At 37.4% G+C, this 26,423-nt stretch overlaps 1 protein-coding gene across 1 annotated transcript in view; it reads left to right on the top strand.

The window, feature by feature from the left end:
- The window catches only part of DBX2 (developing brain homeobox 2), a 40,606-nt gene extending 15,170 nt beyond the window's left edge, over positions 1-25,436 (top strand). The window contains exons 2-5 of the mRNA XM_011967435.1: positions 4,041-4,203; positions 9,071-9,073; positions 17,387-17,571; positions 24,770-25,436. Of these exons, the coding sequence (XP_011822825.1) occupies positions 4,041-4,203; positions 9,071-9,073; positions 17,387-17,571; positions 24,770-25,102 (684 nt within the window). The 3' untranslated portion in view covers positions 25,103-25,436. The remainder of the gene's footprint in view (positions 1-4,040; positions 4,204-9,070; positions 9,074-17,386; positions 17,572-24,769) is intronic.
- Positions 25,437-26,423: the final 987 nt, after the last annotated feature.

The raw sequence follows: 26,423 nt of genomic DNA, 5'->3' as shown, positions 1-26,423 counted from the left end.
CCCCCAGTGGTTGCCTTAGTAAGATACTTTGGAACTTTCTGTTATTTCTCCTCATCCTTCTTAAATGCAGTGGGCTCCTGAAATTTATTTGAAAGTTTTATTAGTGGTCTTTAGTATTCTTCCTTCGAAAAACAGTTCAAGTCGGTTAGTACCATAGTTTGTATTGCCAGTAAGAACGTGGTTTCACATCATTTAGATTCCTGATGTTGTTCTGCTTTGCTAAAGGAGAATGAAAAGAACAAAAAACAATTTTAAAAATTATTGTTTTCTAGAAAACAGAATAATTTCTCAGTAGCTAAACTTGTAACCTTGCTTGGCTATGGGATACTTGTATCACAGAACCATCTAGTCAGCTAAGTTAAAAAAATCAGTCCAGTTCACCATTAGGTTGGCTAGAAGTTCCCATCTTAAATAAACATGCAAAATAAAAAGTATCTTGAATCTATATCTTCAAATAAGTCATACGGAAAGTTCATGAAGTTTTCTCTGAATACATAATTTTAGTCATTTGGATTCAGACAGGCCCCAGTTTAGTTCCAAAGATTTTAAGTCATTTTGTTTGTCACTCATAACAGTTTCACACAGAAATTGGAAGCTTGATTGGTAGGTGTATCAGTCAAGGTTCTCTAGAGGAACAGAACTCATAGGACATGTAGGCATATATATAAAGGGGAGTTTATTAAGTATTAACACAAGATCACAAGGTCCCACAATAGGACGTATGCAAGCTGAGGAGCAAGGAGAGTCAGTTCGAGTCCCGTAACTGAAGAACTTGGAGTCCAGTGTTTGAGGGAAGGAAGCATGGGAGAAAGATGTAGGCTGGTAGGCTAGGCCAGTCTAGTCTTTTCACTTTTTTCTGCCTGCTTTATATTCTAGCTGTGCTGGTAGGTGATTAGATGGTGCCCACCCAGCCTTTCCCAGCCCACTAACTCAAATGTTAATCTCCCTTGTAACACCCTCGCAGACACACCCAGCATCAATACTTTGCATCCTTCAATCTAATCAAGTTGACACTCAGTATTAGCCATCACAGTAGAATATGAAATTTGGAGTGTCTCAAGATGTTGTGTTAATATAAACTGACGTCATGCTCTAGAACCTGACCTGTTTATATTTTTTTCCAGAGGAAAGGCCATTTTTTTTCTTTCTCATGGAAATCTTGGGAGATGTGTCAGTTATCCAGGGTCAAGCTCTTATTGAATAACTGGCAGAGTCATGGTGCGTGAAATGTCTATCCCTCATGGCTAGTAATTAATTATTATATTAAATCTTTATTGTTTTTCTCATCCTTTTTTCTTTTAATTTGCTGTGAGTGGTCATAATCACATTTCAGATGTGTTGAATGTTAATGAATCAATGACATAGCATGTGTTAAATTTGTAGCTAGTCCAGTGCCTGATATATAGTAAGCACTCCTTAAATATTATCATTATAAATATTGTTCAGTGAGCCTACAGTTAATCATTTCTAACATAATAAATGATTAAGCAACTACATCTAGATGACACGTATCAGGTTTGAAATGCATTTTATATAGGATCAAATTACCTTTTCTACCCTTTTCAGAGCACCTTCCAAGTAGTTCTTAAGGGTTTATGGCATGTCTATCAATTTGTCACTTTGTTTTCTTCAAAGCTGAGTTTCCTGTTTTGGTCATTACTTAAAAAATGTATATGGTTCACTAAAGTTAAAAGTGTTACACACACACACACACACACATATATATATGGTATGTATATATGTATACCTTCAATGCAGTGCATTGTTTTAAATGGTGATTTCTTAAGACCATTCAGTGCTCCTGCAATCACATGCTCACTGGGTTAGCATTTGACTTAGGTCAAAATAGGAACACATAAAAAAAAAAAAACACTTAATTGGAATTTTACAGTGATTTTTCACATAAACCAGCTTAAACAAGATGTATTTGTGTATAGCAATCAGGAATTGACTTAAACTCATGTGTAAATATGTGTGTCAAAAAGATGATTTAAAATGGTGAAAAATTGTACACAATAGAATTTCAAGCCTGGTCATGTCACAAAATGTGAAGAAGTCCAGTTCTTTAGTCAAAACTAGAATTGTTACTGTAGATTATGATTAACTTTTTTGCAATTACAGATTTTGATACTGTCATTTTGATTACAGCTTTTATATATTAAGATAGGGTAATGTAGAGCGATATAATAGACTATTCAATTAAAATGGTTTTGCTGGTTAAATTCAGCATTAAGATCAGACATCTGTAAACCACATTTATCACTAAGAATTTAATTGATCATTTGAAACAAACACTTGATTTAATTGATCATTAAAACAAACACTTGATTCTTTAAAAGCCCAAGTATTTAAAAAACCTAAAAGCATTAATGTTAACAACTTCCCATTGTGTGCTAGGAAGAAAACTGCATTTATGATTAATCTGCAATTTTAAAGCACCCAGGACCCTGAAATACTATAATAATTCTTATTGGGAACTATACTTATTTTGATACATCCTTCACAGAAATTGTGAAAATAAACATGAACATAAACAACTCATCAGTTCATTAAAATACAAGTCTGAAATTACTGTGTTCTTCAAAAAGGTATGTAGTCATATGGAAACAATATTCACTGAATGTGATTAAGAAAAGGAAAGAATTTGTCACTTGAATATGAAAGGAGAATCATAAAAATATTTATTTTCAAGTCATGTTTTAGATTTCAAGGTCATCAGTTATGAAAGACGCCATGTTTTAGGATGGGTCAGGAAGCAGGGGAAGGATTAATTCTTGACCCTCATTCTTTCCCTAAGACCAGGGAAGTTTTCTGTTTGTTAGTTTGGAAGACCATTTGCTCAATTACTAAAAAAGTTTTGACTATTCAGAATGTGCTAGGCACTCTGTTCAGAGTGTGTCATGGTATGGGCAAGTGCCCACTTTAGGCAATCTCCACCTACAGTTATATTGTATTAAACACTTTCTATGAAAAGACATGGTGTGTCTAAGGCACATAACCAAAGCATGGCATACAGTAAGTGCTCAGTAATGGAGAGTTATTATTCATGTTTTATCCTTTATAACTGTTGTCATCTACTGAGGAACAGAGTTTAGCTTAAAATGTTAAATTCAAAGAGGATGATTCATCATTTCTATGATGGTTTTATAGTTAAAATAATAGAACAACTTATACTAATGAGACTTCAAAAAATTTTTATAGAAGTTTTTAGTCACCAAAATGGGTCTCTTTTTCATACTTTTGCACAGGAGTAATCATAAATAGTTCATGCGTCTCTCCTGAAAATTTTATGAATAGATTATTTTAATAAAACTATGCAGAGCAGAATTACACGGCAACTCACTATACTAGAAACACATATCTTCAGGGTGACTAGATTTCTCTTGAGATAAGATGGGATTATTCTCAAATACTTTAAGTCATGTAAATGTGATCAGAAACACTACTTTTTGTTATGGAATCGCTCAGTAAATTTACTCTTACCAACTTTGGAATCCAACTAACTATATGTTTCAAAGAACCATCTGAAAATAAGCAAAGTGATACAAACTTTAACAATTAAATGTAAGCACATAAAATTTAAATCGTTTCTTGGTAAGTAGGATATCTAGAGCTGTGCTATTTAATGTAACCCCTAGTCGTATGAGTCTATTTAAATATAAGTGAATTTAGATTAAACATTCAGTTATTCATTATATTAGCTACATTTTAAGTGTACAGTAGCTGTATGTAGGTAGCAGATACCATTTTGAACAATGCAGATGTAGACATTTTCAATAATCACAGATAGTTTTCTTGGACAGTGTTGCTCTAGGGTATTTTAAATAAAGGAATATTTGATGTTTACTGTTTACAATGATGACTGCGCAGAAAATGATCTAAGAGGCTTGGTGTTTCATAGTCTCTTTGCGTCTTTCCACCACACCTCTCAAATCTTGAGATTATTTGGCATGCTCTTTGACAGACAAAGGCTACTTTACAACAACTTTAATTTCAAAACAAATTAAAACTAAGCAAAGTATTTACTCAATGACTTTTAGGAAACTGGAGTTTTGAATATTGTCTTAAAGAAATGGCTAATCAATGAGATCAATGCTTTCTCCGCAGCACCTTCCAAACCTTTTCTTCTGAGCGCGCCGCCATTCTACTCGGCGTGCTGTGGTGGGTCCTGTCGGCGCACTGCATCCTCCGCTGCTTTTCCAAGTAAGTTTTTATGCTTCATCAGCAATGCCTCAGTTACTCTGTAAACGAAAGCTGCAGGATTTAATGTGCTCTGGAAAACTAATTGGTAATGCAACGGCAAGGAGCTAATTCCTCACTAAAAATCACAGCAATCCTATTCAGGAGCTTTCCAGAGATTTATCAAACCTCAGCACACTGAGCAATTGTGAGCAGTTCTAATGGCATTGAAACCCAGGGCCGACACATCACCAAAAGCAACTTGTTTTCCATTTGATATAAAAGATCTCGGAGGGACCAGTTTGGCTTTTCTGAAATGTGTAGCAACACTCCTTTAAAGAAGAGGAAAAAGGAAAGGAAGGAAGGTGAAAACGTTGTGCTGTGTAAAATTTCCATTCCGCTTAAAATGTAACACAGAAAGTCACTAAGTATCTATGGAGAATAATTTAAAATTGTCAAGATCATGAGAGGAGATAAATCTCTCATTTTTGGCATCTTGAAAGTAACCAACCAGAACTGTTGGAAATATTTTCAAGAGAACTCTTTTCTCCCAACATTATAAAAGCAAAATTTTAGTAGAGTCTGGGGGTGGAGTGAGAATGACAGACTTTCGAAATCTCGCAGCGTGCACACACACACTCTCACAGGCAAAGGAAAAACACAGGCATAAAAGTAAAGTTCCCCTTGGTCTTGAGATTTCTGGGTCAGATGAGAATCTCTAGGCAGGGAATTTGAGTTTATGGTAAAGAGATCCAGTGGAGGGGTGCATTTCTTTCAGCTGCCCAAGAGAAAACACTTATTCAGCTTAACAGCTCTGTCAGGTGAAAAGTGAAATAAGAGTTGAGTCCGGCTCCTGTGCCGAACCCCATCACGGTTCAATTCAGATCCCTGCTGCCTCTGTGCATGTGTCTTGGGAATGGTTCAGGAAAACAGTTGCTCGACAGAATAATTCCTGACAAGTGAGGCAGCAAATGCTGGCGGTTTAATGAGCTGCAGGCTCTGAGCATCTCTTTAGGGGGCTGATACTTTCCCACAGAGCACTTTACATGGCTGAGACCCGGCCACAATGGGTGACAGACCCGTGACCAATCGTCACTTTCACTCGACTCATCCACACGCGACCTCACCACGATTTTTCACTCTGCAGATGAACTTTAGGAACCATTTCACATGGAAAAGGCTTGGGCAAGGGTCAGTTGCCCTTTTGTATGGTCATAAAGCAAGACTCTGTGTGTCAGTCTTTTCTCCTGTCTCACATTCCAAGTGAATTTCTGGACACCATTTAAAACACTTGACTGAAAAATAAAGCAGTGAATGAAACTGACTTTTATAGACTCATTCTAGCTCATCTTCCCATATAACCCTGTCTACCTGAAAAGGGATTTAGTCGATGAGCTGAGTGTATACAGGGACTTGCTGAATACATAGGGCCCATTATCAACTGTGGGAATTGTTTATTAACCGGGACTGATACACTACTATTTTGGAAGTGACCTATTAATTGTCCATTTAACTAGAATGTATTGAATTCAAACAGAAAAATAGAAACCATGACTAAACCTTTTACTCGCTCCTTCAAGGTGGTCTCCTATGAGGACAATTGAAAACTCTTGTGCAAATTAAGGAGACATTTATCACCATATATGAGGGTATCAGGAAAAGACTTCTGGAGTAGAGACCTAAAACCCAAATATCTGGTACCGTATCATGGTGGCATCTCTGTGGAATTAAGTCTTCAGTGTTAGATTTCGGGAGTGGAGATCAAAAGAGGTCCCACACTTAGCTTCAGTTATTTCATCATGATATGATACTGGGTTTTTACTTCAGAAAATCTCTGGCAGTTCAGGTAAGTGGAAATGGACAAAAAATTCCATATAACAGGTGGACAGACATTCATGTGCATGTGTGTGTGTGTGTGTGTGTGTGTGTGTGTGTGTGTGTGTGTGTGTGTACTTATTTTATAGGGATGTTTGAAGAGTCTCAAGCTATCAAAGTTTGGGGCAGTTTACTAGATAGAAAAGAAAGGCTGGGCCAGTTCAATAAATAGAGCATGTAAGAGTAATGCTAAAGACATTTTCTAGATGACTTTATCTTCTCTACTGCTTGAAAAATTACTTTAAGCAGGTCGTATTTTTCTCCATCTGCTTCCCAGTTTTTCCTACTTTGTGCCTTTTGCATAACTCTTATAAATTATAGTGTTTAACCCTAGAGGTTTATGAAGTCCTGTGTTTATCTTTTTCTTAAAAATAAATATACAATCTGAAAGTCAGTGCAGCTCTAATCAAGGATAGAAAATGATTCACTTGATTTGGCTTCATTTCTAAAGTTGGCATTTTAAAACAGTTTAGAGATCCCACAAGTGATTTTAATAAATGATAGTTTCTCATATTATTAGTTATAAGTCTAAAATGAATTTCATATTTTCTTATTTATAATGTTCATTTGTATTGGCAGCAAATAATAACATGGTAGAATTAAGCTGTCAATAAATAATTTTACATAAATAAGGTACAGTTAATAAGGTTTACATCTGTACAACAATTTTTAATAAGACATTTGCTAGTTTTTCTTTTTTTCTTCTTTTTTAAATAATAATAATGATTTTTATGCCCAGGTCTTTATATTATTTTCCATTGTACAAACAAAGGAAAGTGGACTGTCCAAATAAACTTGCATTAAGTTTCAGCTCAGACAGCCAAAATTAGGTTTATATTGAAAAGTGTAATAACTGATTAAATCAATGGCCCTCATCATTGTTTCACTATATTGCTTCACTCTTTCCAAAAGAGTAGGATCAGACCAGCACATTTTTAACTATGCGAGTGAAGTATTATTTTGACTCTTTACATGATTCATTTATTTAATATTGATTTAGTTTTTCTTGTGAACTTCTTAGATTTACGACTAACTTCTTGTTGCAATGTGGAAACAATCATTCAATGGCCTTCTCACATGTAGTAAATAGTTTAATAAGCTATTTAAGCACAACACTTACAGTGGGGAAAAATTAAAAGGCAGTGCTAACAGTTCTCCCCTCACCCAAAGCAGTGTATGGAAAATCTTTGATATTACAACCACAAGGTTCTTTTCAAAATAACATATTTCTCAAATAACATGAAATGGAAAGTTGTGGAAATTATGTAAATAATGACTTTTTAAAAATTACTTAAAGTATAGGAATCCTAATGATGTAGACTAGCTAATTGAATTAATCAGATAATTGTTTTGTTTCGTCTTTGAGTACCCAACTTGAATTTGACCTTTGAATTTTACGCCTTAAAAGACAAAGCTTAAATTTGGAGCAGCGTTATAAAAATTTGAGCCAGGAAAGTATTCTTCTGGGACAAACTGCTCTGCCTTTTGGGAGATGAACTTATATTCTACATTTTAAGATAATTGTACTGTCTTCTTCTTCTTGTTAAAACTTAAAAAAAGTAATACACTTTCCAAGTTTCAATTTTTAGGATTGTGTTGAAGGCAGAAAGGAAGGGACATTATTTTTCTAATTGTGAATGTAGGTTGGTTCTATGAGTTTCATGGTCAAAGACGGGGAATGCACTGATTAGTATTCTTACCACCTGTCCTGACTGTGTTCTCTTTTACTGCTCTCAGCTGGAGTGGCCAGTGGACTGAGGACACTGAACAGGATCTGTGGAAATCTACAAAAGGTTGCATACAATTTTTAAATAGGGATTAATCTTAGCACTATAAGATCTTCAGAGGGATGCATAATTTTTTTCTAATATAAAAAGAAGGCTAATTATATTGCCTAAAACATAATCGAGTTTGTGCAATAAGTTGAATAGGTGTTGACTTCTCAAAAGTACAGGGAGGGCTGTTCCATAGATAAATGGCATTCAGTCAACCAAGAACAATGTTTAAAGGGGTCAGAGACTCAAAGACAATGGATTTTCCAAGTTGATGGCTCTATTCAGCAGTTCTAGAGAGGCAGTGAAAGTATTGGAGTAACATTCCTGGAATGGAGTTCCTTTTCTCCCCAAATGTTCTTAAGCAGTTAAAGGGTGGGTGATGGGTGGGGGAGGGGAACTGCTTAGCAATATGGGGTGGTTGTCTCTGATCTTGTCTATAGCCCTAGTCTGAGCATAACATGAAACCTAACAGGGCTACTTATAAAGTCCTGATTTTTGGTTTCCAAAAACAAGTGAATAGGAGAGGGGGAGAATGGCTGAATAGAACAAAGCAGGAAAGCGTTGTACTGTCAGCTCAGTATGTGTCTACAAAATGATACAGGGTTTTTGGATTGTGCTTTTGGAAATAGACCATCCAGAACAAGAGACATCAGAGTGCTACTGGACTCTGAAATGGTCAGACTGCCTGCACCTGTTCAGTTCTGGAGACCCACTTTAAAAGGTACATTGAACAAACTCTCATATGAAAACCAGGTTAAGAGGTATACAGCAACTTAAAATAGCAAAGACTCTGTATGACTGTTAGGAATTGTGGGGAAAAAATTGAGTATTTTTGTCCTGGAGAAGAGAAATGCTAGGGAGAACATGAGAGTTTTCTTTAACTCAGGTCTGCTGTATTCATATAGATATGAAGTGTAGAATTGGGACCAATGAGTGGAGTTTAGGGAAAGTTAATTTTTGGCTTGTTTTAAGGGAATGATTTCTAGCAAATCAAGCTGTTTGATAAGTGTTATCATGTGGCACCCCCAAATACAAGATTATATACAGACAGAAGGATAGACTTTTAATTTAAATCACACGGGTTTGGCAAATGCTGTGTCTTTTCTCTCTGAACTTCAAATCTGCAAAAATTACATCTCTCTCTCTCTCTCTCTCTCTCTCACACACACACACACACACACACACTTGAAAATAAGAAGGATAAGGAAGCTCTTCATGGAAGAGAAGCCCCTGAAAGGTAGGAGGTAGGAAGTCTCAACTGTGAGGAATATTGCAGCAGGAAAAGGTGAGCACACAGACAAGAAACATCTCCCATTTGAGGAAAACTGACTCCAGGAGGGAGAGACACAGACTCAAGGTTTGAAATGAGCTACTTTTGAGGAAATAGTTAATAGAGGCTGATGGTGTTCTAGCTAGCCTGTTGGAGAGGCCTGGATTAAACAAATGACCTCTTATCCCTTTCAGTTCTGAAAAGTTATTGAATCTATATAAAAGGATGAAAGAATTCTGTTTCTGAAAGTGTTATTGGTAGCCCGCGGCTTGAGTTATCCTGAAATAATCCTATTTTTTACTAAAAGCTTTGAGAGGTTTAGATTCAATGGTACTTCGTAGACTTATGCTATTATTTTCCTTACAAAGTCGGGGGATACCGGGTTATGAATTAGTTTTTAATATGGAAAAACTGTAAACTTAGAAAGCAAACATAAAACAACATGACTTGTTAGAAGTGGACTTTATATAGCACTCCTTGGCCTACCTCAGGGTAGCCCAGGTTGCAAGCAAAGGCTGGAACAGAACAGGAAACAGAGGGAAGGCCAGTGCCATGGCAGGTGCTGGAAACTATACTGGGGCAAAGAGCAGCACTGGACATGCATGATCCAGAAGCCTTTCTAGAGCTTCTCGAAGCAATAGGTGAAAAGATACAGGAGAAAGGAAGTGTCCCCGAATGGGATCAATGATCCAGAGATGAACATGAGTTCCTTGTGAGTCTAAACATTACACACATTACTGGCAAGCTGTTCACAGTACAAGATGCTTTTGAATTGCAATGGTAGATAGGCCAGAGCTGCAGCTATTTGCTCGTGGTCTGATGTTTAGAAAGTGACTGGATAAGGTCTCTCTGTTTGGTAGTGTTTGCTGGCTGCTACAGACACCATTGCCCTGTCTTCAGAGTTAAGTCATGTTTTCTGGAAGCTGAGGCAATAGAGAGAGGCAATGATGACCACTAGATTGTCCAATGCTGTGTTTCTGTTTCTCTGTCTCTCTGTCTCCCCCCACCTCCCCTCCACAGCATACCTCCATTTGTAGCACCCTTCACTGGGCCCTCACACAGGGCTGCTGGGGAAGACGGTGATTAGGGAGCATGTCAGGGTCCAGGGAATCATGCCTTTGAAAAGTTTTCTATCCCAGGCCACTCTTTTTTTTTTTTTTTTTTTTAAGATGGAGTCTTGCTTTGTCATCTAGCCTGGAGTGCAGTAGTGGCACGATCTTGGCTCACTGCAACCTCTGCCTCCCAGGTTCAAGCACTTCTGCCTGCCTCAGCCTCCTGAGTAGCTGGGATTATGGGCACACACCACCACGCCCGGCTAATTTAATATTTTTAGTAGAGACAGAGTTTCACCATGTTGGCCGGGCTGTTCTCAAACTCCTGACCTCAGGCAATCCGTCCACCTCGGCCTCCCGAAGTACTGGGATTACACGCATAAGCCACTGCACCCAGCCTATCCTGCGTCATTCTGCTATTTTAATGTGACTCTTCCCACTTCCCCACTTCTTTCCTTGCCCACTCGTACCTTTGATGATCTTTGATGTAATTTGACAAAGGCATTGATTTGCCTCCCTCTGCTTTGATGTGTGACTTTAATTGCACAACTTAACTTTCTAGAACCTAGGTTTTTCCTGTAAACAATGGGGGAAGTAATTTCTTCTTCCAGGGATTGTTGTAAAGATTACATGACATAATGCATGTAGTTGGCACATATGTCAGCACATGTAAGCCCAAATATATGTGGAAGCTGCATAATAATAATAATATCCTCGAACTGATAGAGACTGTAGCTCCTTGAATTGGTGACTCCAGCTTTTAAAGCCTCATTTCTGCTACACGCCTTATTCTCCATGCCTGTTTCTTTTTATATTGTTTGTTTATTTTTGTTTATCTGGAAATATCCATAAAAGTCAGACATTTGTCATAAATTTATGAATAGTTGGACATGTGTTATGGAGACATAAAATTTAGGGGCTTATATGTATATTTAGAAGGTATGAAAGTGGTATGGGTTCATCAATGTGGTTTGTGGTTAGATCCAGAGATTGCCCATAAAAGACATGGGTGAGCCATGGGAAGGAGCATCAGTGGTGGTTTAGGAATAGCAGCATTGTCATATGCTGCTTGTAGGAACCACGTTACATCACTTTATGAGAACAAGCTTGATTTGTGTATTGAGGTCAGTACTAAAAGAAACCAGACAACTAGTAAAGAAGGAAAAAATACAATATTCTTTATTTTTGGTGTTTTGTTTTTGCTTGTCTATTGGTTGAGTTCTTGTTTGTTATAGGGCACTGAAACTTGAGGACCAGACCCAGTAGTTAACCCTTTGATCCTTACAGCCACTCCAGGTCTCACCTTTCAAGATCAAGGGCTAGTTTGGGTTGATGATGCCCCAAATGTTAATATATACCACAATGGTAAGAATAATTTATTTGTAGGCTTTCTTGATGGGAATCTTTATCGTGGGAACCCACCCCCAATATTTCAATGTAGATTCTTTCTATTTTCCCAAAGTGACGTCTGGCTGAGAAATAAAGAGAAAGAGTACAAAGAGAGGAATTTTACAGCTGGGCCTCTAGGGGTGACATCACATATCGGTAGGACCATGATGCCTCCCTGAGCCGCAAAACCAGCAGGTTTTTATTAAGGACTTTAAAAGAGGAGGGGATGTACAAACAGGGAGTAGGTCACAAAGATCACATGCTTCAAAGGGCAAAAGAGAGAACAAAGATCACATGCTTCTGAGGCCAATAAAGATCACAAGGCAAAGGGCGAAGCAAAGATCACAAGCAAAGGGTGAAATCAAAAACTCCTGAAGAGGGTCTCTGTTCAGCTGTGCATGCATTGTCTTGATAAACATCTTAAACAACAGAAAACAGGGTTCGAGAGCACAGAACTGGTCTGACCTCAAATTCACCAGGGTGGGGTTTTTTCCCCACTCTAATAAACCTGAGGATAGTGCAGGAGACCAGGGCGTATTTCAGTCCTTGTCTCAACTGCGGAAGACAGACACTCCCAGAGCGGCCGTTTATAGACCTGACCCCAGGAATGCATTCCTTTCCCAGGGTCTTAATTATTAATATTCCTTGCTAGGAAAAGAATTTAGCAATATCTTCCCTACTTGCAATCCATTTATAGGCTCTCTGCAAGAAGAAAAATATGGCTGTATTCTGCCCGACCGTGCAAGCAGTCAGACCTTACGGTTGTCTTCCCTTGTTCCCTGAAAATCGCTGTTATTCTGTTCTTTTTCAAAGTGCACTGATTTCATATTGTTCAAACACAGGTTTTACAATCAATTTGTACAATAGTGGTCCTGAGGGGATGTACATTCTTAGCTTACAAAGATAACAGAATTAAGAGACTGAAGTAAAGACAGGCATAAGAAATTATAAGAGTATTATTTGGGAACTGAAAAATGTGTATGAAATCTTCACAATTTATGTTCATAGGTTAAAGTAAAGACAGGCTTAAGAAATTATAAAAGTATTAATTTTGGGAACAAATAGATGTCCATGAAATCTTCACATTTTATGTTCCTCTGCCGTGGCTCCAGCCGGTCCCTCCGTTTGGGGTCCCTGACTTCCCGCAACAAATCTTTTTCTTTACTTAAAAACAACTTGTTAGGGAAACCTATGGGTTGCTACTAAAAGTTTTAGGGGCATTTAAATGAGTTTTATTTCCTTACTATTTTATTTTAACTTGTAGATCTTGGTGAAGAAGAGCCAAAATGAATAGAATCTTGAGCCTTACTTATACAAATTCCACTTAGAAAAAAAAGGGTACATATTTTTTCCATTACCATAAATTTGTTTTAGACTCTGTATATAGACATAAAAGGTTTTTTTAACTCAAGAGGACATTTGCCTTTCTAAAATGCTAGGTTGGTTATGTCCTTCTTGAAAGGCTTCCCTTGACAAGTTATAACCTAAACTTGTTTCAGGCACCCTTGACCCTAATCTGTCTTTCCAGCTTTTCTCCTGTGTTCTTTCCAGTCATACCCTGCAATCCAGAAATACTAGGTTGTGTGAGATTCTTAGGTCTGCCATGTTTCACACTTGTCTTCACCTGGCTTCATGCCTCTGCAAATGCTAATTCCTCTACCTGCCTTTCCCTCGTGTGCCAGCAAGAGGAATTGCTGTTCTTCTAGGTGCTGCTCTCTCTTAGGACCTACTTTGTTGACCATCCTAATTCAGTGGCTTCTTATCTGGTGCACTAATGCCTTCCGTGCTGTGGTCTCATCCCACTGTATTGTGGCTGTATTCTTCTTGGACTTTTCCTTATCAACTGTGAACACCTTAAGGATGGATTTGGATTCATCTTTGATTATTGCTCAACAACGACTTGGTAACTGACAGGTTATTCCCAAAAAGGTTGCTACAATGCTTGCCTGTTTTCATTAGAAAATAGAACCAAACTTAAAACATGGACAGTGGAGATGAATTATTTGTCCAGAATTCTATAATGCAATGACACAGTTTTGTGTTTACTTTTGTCTTTTCCATTTTTTCTCTGCATTTTTGCTTAGTTGTGAACATAATATGTATCTTAAATATCATACTTTTAAAAATCATAGTGTAAGTACTTTCTTTGCTGCTGTCTAATCTTCATAGTTCTCATCTTTAATGATTCATTTAAATTTTACCAAGTGGATAATTTATATATGCATTTGTTTACCAGTGGATATTTATTTTTCCTCCTAATTTTTAATACTTATTGCTGTAATAATTATATATTGGATACATTTAGAAATTAAGAATGCCAGAGTGCAGAGGAAAGAGCCACTGATTTGAATTCAGAAGATCTTGGTGCCAGCTTTGCTCCATGTCCTTTGTGTGTCTTTGGACCTTGACTGCTCTGAACATGTCTTCATCTATAGTGAGGGATATCTGTGGCATATGATTCTTGTAAAGATCAAATAAAATCCAACAATGGGAAGTGAAGTAGATTTGTAGGATCCTTAATGTGAGCTAACCACTGAAATTTTGCTATCTTATTTCATTGAATCTTGGGAGCAGCCTTATAAAATCAGCTGGAAGAGACTGAATAACTTGCTTTAAGACATGCATGTAAGGGCTGAGATCCAAACCAAGGAATATTCAGAGAAGAAACACACTTAGGAAAAGATGCACATATTGAGATATTCAGAATATTTTTATTATTGATCAATATTTCATAAAACTGCTTAAATCTCTGATAAAGAATAGTGAATCTAGTTGTCAAAGTCTGACTTCAAGATATGATCTTGGTATGAGACAGGCAAAAAGAATTAGTGATGTAACAGGGGAAATAACCAACATCCTATGTGAAGGTGAATGGAGGGGCATCAATGAAAGTAGACCTTTATAGAGAATTGGGCTTGATGACATCTCAAGGTTATGGCAATTCAAAGAAGATACAGAGTTACAGAGCTGGAAGGAAAGAGGGAGAAGTTAGTGGTTCATTTTGCAGAGTGAGGATGAATTGTAATGAGATGTAACCCGGGGCTTAGCCAGGAGATGTTTGTAATCTTTTAGACAAATAGAAAAGGAAGCTGTCACATTGTAGAAGCCAAATTGACAGATTTGTTGTCATTTTCCTTCTAAAATACATATCAGATAACGCCAGTATTGTGTAGGGTTAGTACATTTATTGTGGTATCTGTCTCCTGGGTTTGAAACCCTAGCTTTGTGACCTTGAACAAAGTTACTTAACCTTCCTAAGTTTCATTTTATTTCTGTAAAATGGAGAGAGTAATAGTAGCATTCATTCCATAGATTCAATGTGAGAATTAAATGAAATAATGCATGTCAGTGGCTCAACACAAAGTAATCATTAATAGTGGTGTTTAGTGTATGTTTATTATTATGTCCTGTCCTACTTCTGTTGATCTTCATTACCTGCCCAAACCCTTGCAGTTCTCTATTATCTGACTCCATTCCACTTTAGAGGTCCAAATTCAAAAGCCTGGCAGGTAAAAAGCAAGCTAAGCAAGACTGTGGCAAACTGGGGCCACATGTTCCATATAAAAAAGAGGCACCTGCTACTCACTTTAAGCCCAGTGTGGTTACCTTTGAAGAGGTGTCAGAAACCTGGACTTTATGTGGAACTTCCCACTTTTTAAATGTGTATAACTAAATAAGAATTCTTAACCAACATGCTAAGACCAAAAAAAGCCCATTTGCAGACTGGATATGGTTGCCCTCTTGCAGCCTCTGCTTTATGCCTTTCTGCAGCCTTGATGACTGCTTACTTTTCCTTGCATAGACTTTATTCCTTGTGCTTTCAGACATACTAGTAACTGTTTGAATTGGCTTTGGTTCTTTCTCTCTTTAACGGTATTGTTCTTTTAGACTTGACTTGACCTGACTATTTTCTCTGAATTCATCATTTCTTCCTCTGTGGTGCCAGTGCACTTTGCAGATCTTTCTATTCTAGTACTTAAGACATTCATTTACTTGTTTATTCAGTAAATAATTATTAAGCAGCAGAATGCATAGTAGCTATAACCGTAAGCCTGCCTTCCTGGTGCTATGTTACAGAGTTAATGTTCATGAGTCACCCCTCCCATAAGAAAGTGAGCTCCTTTAGGGTGGGAACCATGTGCTCTTTGTCTGGTTTCTTCAGCAATTGGCTCTGTGAGCCTGACACCCAGTGTATTAGTTTTCTATTTTTGCTGTAACAAATTACCATGAACTGAGTGTCTTAAAGCAACAAGTACTTATTATTTTATAGTTATAGAGGTCAGACCCTGAAATGGGTCTCACAGGGATAAAATCAAGCAGGGCTCTGTTCGTTGTGTAGGCTCTGGGGAGAATCTGTTTCCTTGTCTTTTCCAGCTTCTTGAGGCTGCCTGCATTCCTTGGCTTCTGGCCCCTTCCTCCAACCTCAAAGCAAGAATGTAGCATCTTGAAATCTCTCTCTGACTAGGACCTCCTAATTTGCCTCCCTCTTCCAATTATAAGGAATCTTATGATTACATTGGGCCCACCTGGATAATACAGGATACTTCATCTCGAGGTCAGTTGATTAGCAACTTTAATCAATTTGCAACCTTAATCCCCCTTGCCGTGTAACATAACATATTCACAGGTTCTGGGGATTAGGACATGGACATCTCTGAGAGCCGTTTCTCTGCCTACCACACCTGGGAAGCAGAATGAGTGAATGAACCATGAAAGCCTATAAACTCTCAGAGCATGGGAACCAGTATTGTGCTAGGCACAAAAAGGCAGAAAGAGGAGTTTCTGCCTTTTTGACCTCAAGGAGTTGATGATCAGTGGAATTGCAAGGGAGTGACTGAGAGCCCTTCAGTTCTCTCTTCTCTTCTCAGATTAAACATCTCTGACTTTTGCAAGTTTTCCCTGTCCCAGGTTTATGTCAGACCCCTTGTTTTGTGTTCCCAAATCTCCCTCTTTAGGAATACAACACATTTGTGATGCTAGTTCAATAAATGCCCTTCTACAATATTTTACAGGTAAGGAGGGCAGTTAAACATATCTGTCTTATTTCTCATTGTGTAGTATTGAGCAGAGTGTCTGGCATATGGTAAGTGTTCAAAATTTTGTTGAAAAAATGAGTAAGTAAACAAATGAAGAATTAGAGAAAAATGAAGTTTTTAAATCACCTACTACTTAATCCATATTGGGGCTTTGTAACCGGGACCTTGGGCTGTCTGATGTGGCATGCAAAATTGGAAGGATGAGCAAATGTACATTTCCCCTGCACTGTGGAGCAAAGAGTATTTATCAGATTCTCGAAGGAGTCTATATTAGTCTGTTCTCATGCTGCTAATTAAGACATACCAGAGACTGGGTAATTTATAAAAGAAAGAGATTTAATTGACTCACAGTTCAGCATGACTGGAAGGCCTCAGGAAGCTTACAGTCATGGCAGAGGGGGAAGCAAGCGTGTCCTTCTTCACATGGCAGCAGGAAGGCAAAGAATGAGAGAAGTGCAGAGCAAAGTGGGGAAAAGCCCCTCACAAAACCGTCAGATCTCATGAGACCTCATTCACTTTCATGAGAACAGCACGGGGGAACCACCCCCATGATTCAGTTACCTCCCACGAGGTCCCTCCGTCAGCACGTGGGGATTACAATTCAAGATGATATTTGGGTGGGGACCCAGAGCCAGACCATATCAGAGTCCATAGCCAAAAAGAGATTAGGAAGTACTGCTTTAAGTGAGCAGAGTTGAAATGAGGTCATTTGGCCATAGTATAGAGTAGGAGGATACCATATTGTCCCACGAAAGACTGACTTCTTTCTGAAGCTAACTGGGCTTTTGTATCTTTTTCCCTCGACTCTAGAAGAGAGCATGCTGCCTCTCCTGACACAGGACTCTAATTCCAAGGCTCGGAGGGGCATTTTAAGAAGAGCTGTCTTTTCTGAGGACCAGAGAAAGGCTCTGGAGAAAATGTTTCAGAAACAGAAATATATCAGCAAAACAGACCGAAAGAAACTTGCCATCAACTTGGGACTAAAGGAATCACAGGTACTAATGAGCAGGAAGATGTCTACTGCCTCTGATTTCTTGTGAGATCAGATGAAATCAGTTGTGTTCAGGGTGGTGGGCCATAGGAAACTGCTTCTGATTTCTTAAGGCACACAATGGAATCCATTTATTTGGCAAATATTTCTTATACCAGGCATGGTGCTAGAGCCTGAGGTGTTCTTGAAATGCTTTTCATATATTTTAGTGGGTGGAGATATATGTCCCATTTCCTATTTGGAAACAGATCCATTTGCTGAGAGGTCTAGGTTTTTGCCATTGGGCTGCTTAGTTCTTTTCAAATGAAGAGAAATGCTAAGGATGTGGTAATTACATTATAAATCGTTTGCTCTGTGTTCAGAGAAACAGGTTAAATAATTCTTCAAAAAGCAGGAACCACTTTTCCTATCTTTCTTTTCATTTTCAATCCAAAATCAAAGCATGAATGAGTGACTCATGAATACTTCTTAATGGGTTTCATGATTTTGTTCTTTAGGTTTATGTCAAGTTCAATTAAGCAGTTTCACATGTGCAACACTTACATAGCTTTCTTCTTCATTGAGGTTTTGTATAATTGTGAATGGGACTTTCTGGCTTTTGGAGTTGTATAATACTCCATTTAACGTTTGACCTACTTGTTGCAAATAATCAATATCATAAGGCACTGGAAGTTTCCTATTTAACCCTCCTTATAATTGTCATGTGAAATACACATTATAATAATCCCTGTTTTCTAAATGAAAAAATAAGAAACTGAATGTAGGTTCTATATCATGTAGTAAAGAGGTTTCGGAGGTAGGCTCCCACCTTAGACAACCTGACTCTGGGGTTTGTGTTCTCTTTAACCTAAAAATACCACGTACAGTTGTGCATAGAGTTCACTGTACAAAGGCGTCTGGCCAAAAGGAATGGTGGCAGCTGAAATGCAGCACGAACACTGTTTGCCAGGTTGAGTTTTCTGGTGCAGGCCTACATCTGCCTGAAATTTTTGAATTAACATAAAGGGACTAAAGAGTTAGAGGAGGCTCTGGGCTAACCACCATACTCTACTGTTGTTCCTCACTACCGATGACTTAGTGGTTAATTTTGGATCTTATTAAAACCAGTTATTGGCTGGATGCGGTGGCTCACGCCTGTAATCCTAGCACTTTGGGAGGCTGAGGCGGGTGGATCATGAGGTCAGGAGATCGAGACCATCCTGGCTAACACGGTGAAACCCTGACTCTACTAAAAATACAAAGAAAATTAGCCGGGTGAGGTGGTGGGCTCCTGTAGTCCCAGCTACTTGGGAGGCTGAGCAGGAGAATGATGTGAACTCGGGTCGCAGAGTTTGCAGTGAATCGAGTTCACGCCACTGCGCTCCAGCCTGGGTGACAGTGTGAGACTCCATCTCAAAAAAAACAAAAAACAAAAAAATAAACACAGTTATTATTGGACTAAACGCTCCTTGACCCTAGGGAAGTGTCTTCACAAGCTGCTTGCCCCAACTTTGTCAAGTAGTAGGAAGCTGCACGAGGTGTAGTAGAGGGTAATTGGCCTATATTAGTCAGTCTGTGCTCTCCTAGCTGTGTGGTACTAATGAGTCCATAACCTTAATTGGCTGTTCTGTGCCTCAGTTTCTCACTTAAAAAAACAGAAACAAATATAAGAATTCTGTCTATGTCACAAAGCAGTTTTGTGTATATAACAGATAAATCAGCAGCCAGATCTTGATGGTCTGTTGTGTGCAAGACACTGTGCTAGGTAGGCAATAACAGGGAATATTGATAAATACTGAATAAGACACAGTCTGTGCACCTCAGAAGCTTCCACACCCCATGGAAACTCATAAAAAGTTAGACAGTATCACGTGGTAGGTTAGATATACTGCCCAATAAGGGGATCAGTTCTCAAAGTTACTTATCTCTCTGAAGCCTTATGTTGATCACCATCTCTGCAAAGGACAGCCGTGTGATGGGTCCATATACGACTTCTGGAAAGTCTAGTGATGGAACTCTCTGATCTCAGAGGAGCTGTTGGGCCTGAGAGAGGATATCAGGGGAGCTCAGTGGGCCTGGCCTGCATCTCACTGGTGTAAGAAGCTCCTATTATCAGAGGGGAGACAACAGGCAGGTTTGGGAGCTTGGAGAGCCTCTGGTTGAGTTGAAACTTGAAGTAGGTGTTAAAAGATGGAAAGCAGTGGAAAGTAGCTAAGTTCCATCTGACAGTGCTCTGAGAAATTGTGAAAATCTCTGATAGTACATATTGTGGTTCCCAAAAGAGACTTCTGAAAAGAGAATGCAACAGACATATATAAAAATTATGGGGTATGACCACAATCTCTCCTCCTGCCTCAAAAACAACTATTTTCCTATTTGTATGCTATCTTGTTCTTATCCATAGGCATATGGTTTTACATAGTTAATTATATTGTGTTTAAAATTTGGTGCCTCAGGAGTGAGTACTTTCTGTCTTATTGAATCACAGAAGTAATTTAACATTTTCTTATTTGTAAATCTATCCATTACACAAATGTATCAATTATACAATTGTAGTATATCGATTATAACACTACAATTTGTAAATATATCAGTCTTATTTGTAAATGTATCAGTATATCAGTTACAGCATCTCAGAATTTAACATTTTCTTGTTTGTAAATATATCCATTACACAAATGTATGAATTACACAATTATATCAATGATAACATTATAATTACAATTTGTAAATATACCAGTCTTATTTGTAAGTATATCAGTATATCAATTACAGCATCTCAGAAGTAATTTAACATTTTCTTATTTGTAAATACATCAATTACAATATATCAATTACATGGTATTTATTGTGGTAAATTCAATTAAAAAGGAAACCTGTAAAGATAAAAGTGAAAACTCATCTTACTCTCCTCGAATCCAATTCCTTGGTTACTTCTGTCATTCACAAATGGCACTTGTTTGAATTTTTGACACATCATGTATTATTTAAAAAATAAATTTATATGTGTATTGTATATGCACGAACATATAGTAACACAAACACTTGCATGCTTACCAGGTGCCCTTACATTTTGTGTCAATTAATTCATACAAAAATTTTATGAAGTAACTACTTTTACTACCTCTATTTTACAAGTGAAGAGGCTGATAATTGTGTTTGTGTGTATATATACATATATATACATATACATACTTACATAAAAATTTAATCACATTGTGCATGTATTTTGACATTTTCTAAAGAACAGTACAAATCACCTGTATATCCAGCTCACAGATCTAGCAGTAGAGGCCAGAAGATCCTCCAAGTATCCCCTCCCACTCACTATCTGCTCCTTCCAGGGGTATCCTCTATCCTAACTTGTAACTTCTTAGTTTTGCCTCTTTTTGTACTTTTATATAAGTAGTATTATTCAGTGTGTAGACAGAATGTGGTATATCCATATAGTAGAATATTATTTACCCATAAAAGAGAATGAATTACTTACTGATAATACTACAACATGGATGAACCTTGAAAATATTATACTGAGTGAAATAACACACTTACAAGGACCACATATTATATGATTCCATTAATTTGAAGGTCCAGAATGGGGAAATCTATACAGACAGGAAGTAAATGAATCTACTTAGGGCTGGGGAAATAGGGAGTAGAACAGAGATAGCCAAAGGGTGTGGGATTTCCTTTTGAGGTGATGAAAATGTTCTAAAATTGGTGATGGTTGTGTTATCTGTGAATACATGAAAACCTTTGAACTGTACCTTTTAAGTGGACGAATTGTACTGTATGTGAATTATAGGCTCATAGAGCTATTAACAAATTTTAAAAAATAGTATCATTCAGTATTATTTATATAAATAGAATTATATATGCTTCTTTTACTTAACAGTATGTTTGTGAGAATCTTGATGTTGTGTGTAGTAAAAGCTCATGTGTATTCATTGCTGTGTAGTACTACCATTATGTAGTATACCACAGTTCATCCATTTACTGATGGTGGGCATGTGTATTGTTCCCAGTTTTGGGCTATTATGAATAATGCTACTGATAATGTGTATTGTTTGGTGCTTTTTTCCTTTTTGAATATTATGGATTGCTTCCTTCCATGTCAGTACATACGGATCTACTTCATTCTTTTTTTGTGTTTCGTAACAGACCATCATTTCACCATCCTCAATTTTAAGTTACTTCCAATTTTCACTATCACAAATTTTTATGCACTTTAAAAATATTTTGTAGGAAGAGAGTGTGAGTGAGATTTATGTGTAAAAGTGTACGTACATTTAAAAGGTGGCAGATTAAAAATTCCTTTCCAAATACAACATTGTATCAAAGTAGATACTGACAGATGAAAGTTTCATTCTTACTAACAGATAGTTCCATTTTGCAAAACCTCTACCATTTATGATTTGAAAAATGTTGCCACTCTCATGGGCAATGCTATTTGTTATTTTTCAATTTGAATTTTCCTAACTACCAGAACGTGAGGGGCTTTTAATTGTTTTATTGGCCACTTATAGTGTGTGAATTGGCCTTTTCATGGCTGCATCTTTTTTTTTTTATCATATTGTCTTTTTATTGATATGTAGCAATACTTTGGCTGTTAGTCAAGAATTATGGAATATTATGGTTAGGAAATTTTTCCTGTTTCAGATGTTGCAAAAGTCCTAAGTTTGTGACTTTTTTTATTGAGGTAAAATATGCATAGCAGAATTTATTATTTTAGCCTTTTTTAAGTGTTCAGTTCAGTGACATTAAGTACATTGACATTGTTGTGAAACCATCACCACCATTCATCTCCAGAAACTTTTTCATCTTGTAAAACTGAAACTCTGTATCTATTAAACAATAATTCACCATTTCCCCCTCTCCCACCTCCTGGCACCCACTATTCTACTTTATGTTTCTATTAATGACTATTCTAAGGCTCTCATATGAGTGGAATAATATGGTGTTTGTACTTTTATGCCTGGCTTATTTTATTTAGCATAATATCTTCGAGGTTCATTTCTGTTGTAGCATGTGCCAGAATTTCCTTCCTGTTCAAGGCTGAATAGTATTCCTTTGTATGTATATACCACATTTTATTTATCCATTTATCTGTTCCTGGGTGCTTGGTTGCTTCCCATTTTTGGCTATTGTGAATAATGCTGCTGTGAACATGGATGTACAAATATCATTTGGATTTCTTGCTTTTAGTTTTGTTGGGTAGTTTCTGGCTTGTTCATATGTTTGTACAGAAATTTCTCATTTTTATGTATTCGGCTCCTTTTTATCTTTTCCATGTATCCTCTGTTTTATGTCATGCTTATGAAAACATTCGTCTTCCCAAGACTATCACGATAATCTCTATTTTCTTTTAAAACTTTTGCAGTTTTATTTTTATATTTAGCTATTTAATCTATCTGGAATTTGTTTTTGCATTTCTTGAGAGGTAGAACTTTCAATGTTACTCCCCATATATGCTTTTGTCTCAACACGATTGATTGTGAGGAAACTCCTTTTATGCTTTTTTTTCTTTGAGATATCACTTAACAACAAATATTTATAGATATACAGAAAAGCTAAGAGAAGAGGAAATAACGAATGTGATGATAAAGGAAAGAATCACCACTGAAAACAAAAAACTGTCTCAGTGAAAACCCATTAGAAATACTTGGCATGCTTTCTAGGAATAAATGCCCACTGCAGACAATAAATGAGCTTATGAGTAGAACCAAGTGCTGTGGTATGTACACATTAGTTCTGTTTTCATATGAAAAGCCTTAATCATGGTGTTGTAACTGAGATAACAGTCTTTTGCACTGAATTGCCTGGGGTAGATTTCTTTGGTTGCCATTTTGAACACTGCCAATCAAGTTGAAAGAAAGAAGAAATTGTTTTTCCAATCTGGAATGAGAGCCTCAGATAGAATTTTTTTCTTCACTGAGAGAAATACTTGGTTGATATAATTATTTCTTCAGGTAAAAATTTTCTAGTTTTTGTTTTAAAAATAGAAATCAACTAAATTGTTAGTGTAAGGATGTGATGCAATACACAGGAAAGAATGTGATTGGCTTTTAAGCTTCCAGGAAACCAGTTGTGAAGTTGTCAGCTCAGGCACAGTTGACTACACAGTGTATAAAGAGGGAGGTTAGTAATAAAGACTCAAGTGGCATGGGTTGGGGGTAGGTATGGTTCAAATTAGGAACCACCATCATAAGCACTTTTGGCTTAATTACAATTAGTTGTTATTTATTGAGCCTAATTCTTACAGTTTGATAAATCCTGGGAGTAATCAAGACTTGGAAACTGTATAAAGCCTGCAATTTATCAAAGCATTACAGAATGCATTCTTAATTTAGTCTCAGAAAGCTCCTGATGAGGTCTGAATGTTTATAAGAGGCTGGGCCCTGGAGTCAGACAGTCATGAATTCTAGTCTCAGTGCTTCCATTTCACTAGCTGTGTGACCATGAGCTAGTTAATATCTCCAAACTTCAGTTTTTTTAACATGTGAAATGAGGACTTCTTACAGCCATTCTGAGGATCAAATTATAAAATCCATCCCGAGTGCATAGCCTGATGCCTGGCACTAAATAAACACTCAGATGCTAATACTAGCCCATCCATTTTCTTTGAATAAATAATTCAGCACAGACTAGATGATATTTTAAAATATCTAGGAGTTAAATGAATTTTGAAAGCTATCAGACTTACAGGGTGTAACCAATTTATCACAGTTGTTTTGTTTCAAATGTGTGTATGGGGATATTAGATTAAGATATTTTTGGCAGGGTGTGGTGGCTCATGCCTGTAATCCCACCACTTTTGGAGGCCAAGGCGGACAGATTCTTTGAGCTCAGGAGTTCAAGACCAGTCTGGGCAACATGGTGAAACACTGTCTCTACAAAAAAAATATAAAAATTAGCCTGTTGTGGTGGTGCGTGCCTGTCATCCTAGCTACTCAGGAAGCTGAGGTGGGAGGATTGCTTGAGCCTGGGCGGTGGAGGTTGCAGTGAGCTGAGATTGCACCAGGGTGACAAAGAGAGACCCCATCTCAAAAAAAAAAAAAAAAAGATATTTTGAAGGAGTTCATGTGAAAAGCCACAAGGACTTTTTGAGGTCGGCTCTCATAAGGTATTCTGTAGAAAGGATAGCAGAAGCAATTACAGTTTAAAATGCTGAAGTAAAATAACCTGGAATAAGTGATCATTTTGTGCAATTATTTTGTCAATAGGTGAAAATTTGGTTTCAGAACAGAAGGATGAAATGGCGGAATTCCAAAGAAAAGGAAGTGCTTTCCAACAGGTGTATCCAAGAAGTAGGTCTTCAAGAGGATCCCCTCTCACGGTCTGCTCTGGGTTTCCCTTCTCCATGTCCTTCAATATGGGATGTCCCCCAACAGCACTCAAGTCCAAGATGGAGGAAGAATTCTCCAGAACCTTCAGAAAGACTAATCCAGGAGAGTTCAGGGGCACCACCCCCAGAAGCAAATTCACTGCAAGGTGCCTTGTATTTATGTTCTGAAGAAGAAGCTGGAAGCAAGGGTGTACTTACTGGGGCCGTCTGAATGGAAGCATTCTTCCACGTCAATTTAAAAGAACGCTTAGTAGTAACATTTGGGCTCTAATGCCAGCTCGCCTGTACCTCATCAGTGCTTACAGCCTAACAACTTTGGAGCGATATATGAACTAATGCTTTAGGAAACTCACTCCAGTGTTCTCTTGTTTGGCCCTAGACTCAGGCTTAATTTGTAAGTGGAGTAGAATCTCCCAAGAAGTATGATGGAACTGAAAAGAATGACAGCAACAGCTGGCTCGGTCCCTGCTCTTAGTATGTGTATATGTGTGTGTGTCTCTATGTGTGTAGATACATAAATATCCATTAAAATGTGTTAGTAGAAACTAGTTTCTCTTTAACTATTGCATTGAGTAAATTCATTTCCTTTTATGTGAAGAAAAATACCATTGACAGAATGTTATTAATTTTTTGAAAATAATGTAAAATTTGGACTTTGGTGCAAACTTTCATACTCCAAAAACATATTTTAAAAAAATCTCTATTTTCCAGCTTCTTTTGGTATCCAGCTGTAAGTGAATTTTAACACCTTGACTCAGCAGTCCTCATCAAATGAGCTGCTGCTAGATACATACACTGAAAATATATATTTAAAATGAACCCGACAAGCAAATTAGAAGAATTTCTATATATAACTATTAGTATCCTTAATCTCCAAGTCTCTGGACCATCGGGCCATCGGGAGGCCCATTTAACTAATAAGTATTTTTTAATCTTTTCTCTGTAAATATGGGCCTAGACCAGGGTTTGCAAAATAAAATGCCTTTAAGACCCTGTCAGGTAAATAAAAGCTATGGCTCACCCAGAGATATTTGAGTCAAGTAATTTTTCAAATACCGTATTGGCCAAACAGAATATCTATGCCAAGAAGTATGTAATCTCTGGCCAAGACTAAAGAAAGCCGTGGTGTCACAGTTCTTAAAATTTTTCTAACTGGACTTAAAACCACAATAACTAACAGAATCAACGATGATTTCTGTTTGCGCTTCTAGTTAGAGACTCAATCTTCCACTTAGGTGACATACACTTTACATATTAGGTTATTTTTATGTATTAACAAACACTACACAGATGTTTTGTGTTTTTTGACTACCCTGAAATCGTATCTTTCTAAAATTGCATTTCTGGTAATGATCTACTTAGTTAATCCAGAAGTTTTTACTCCAGGACCAAGAAGAAATTATGTTTCACTTTGAAGGAAATGAAACAAAAATAGGAAATGATGTGGTTTTGCCTTGAACTCTTATCAATCTGTGGACAAGAAACACTCTGAGAAGTTCATTAAGTGGCATTTTGTTAGTGAGTAAGCTGCA

This window comes from Mandrillus leucophaeus, unplaced genomic scaffold, assembly GCF_000951045.1.
Source record: "Mandrillus leucophaeus isolate KB7577 unplaced genomic scaffold, Mleu.le_1.0 Scaffold1197, whole genome shotgun sequence".
In the NCBI taxonomy this organism is placed as follows: Eukaryota; Metazoa; Chordata; class Mammalia; order Primates; family Cercopithecidae; genus Mandrillus; species Mandrillus leucophaeus.
The sequence above is the reverse complement of the archived record's forward strand: the minus strand, read 5'-3'. Positions and strand labels throughout refer to the sequence as shown.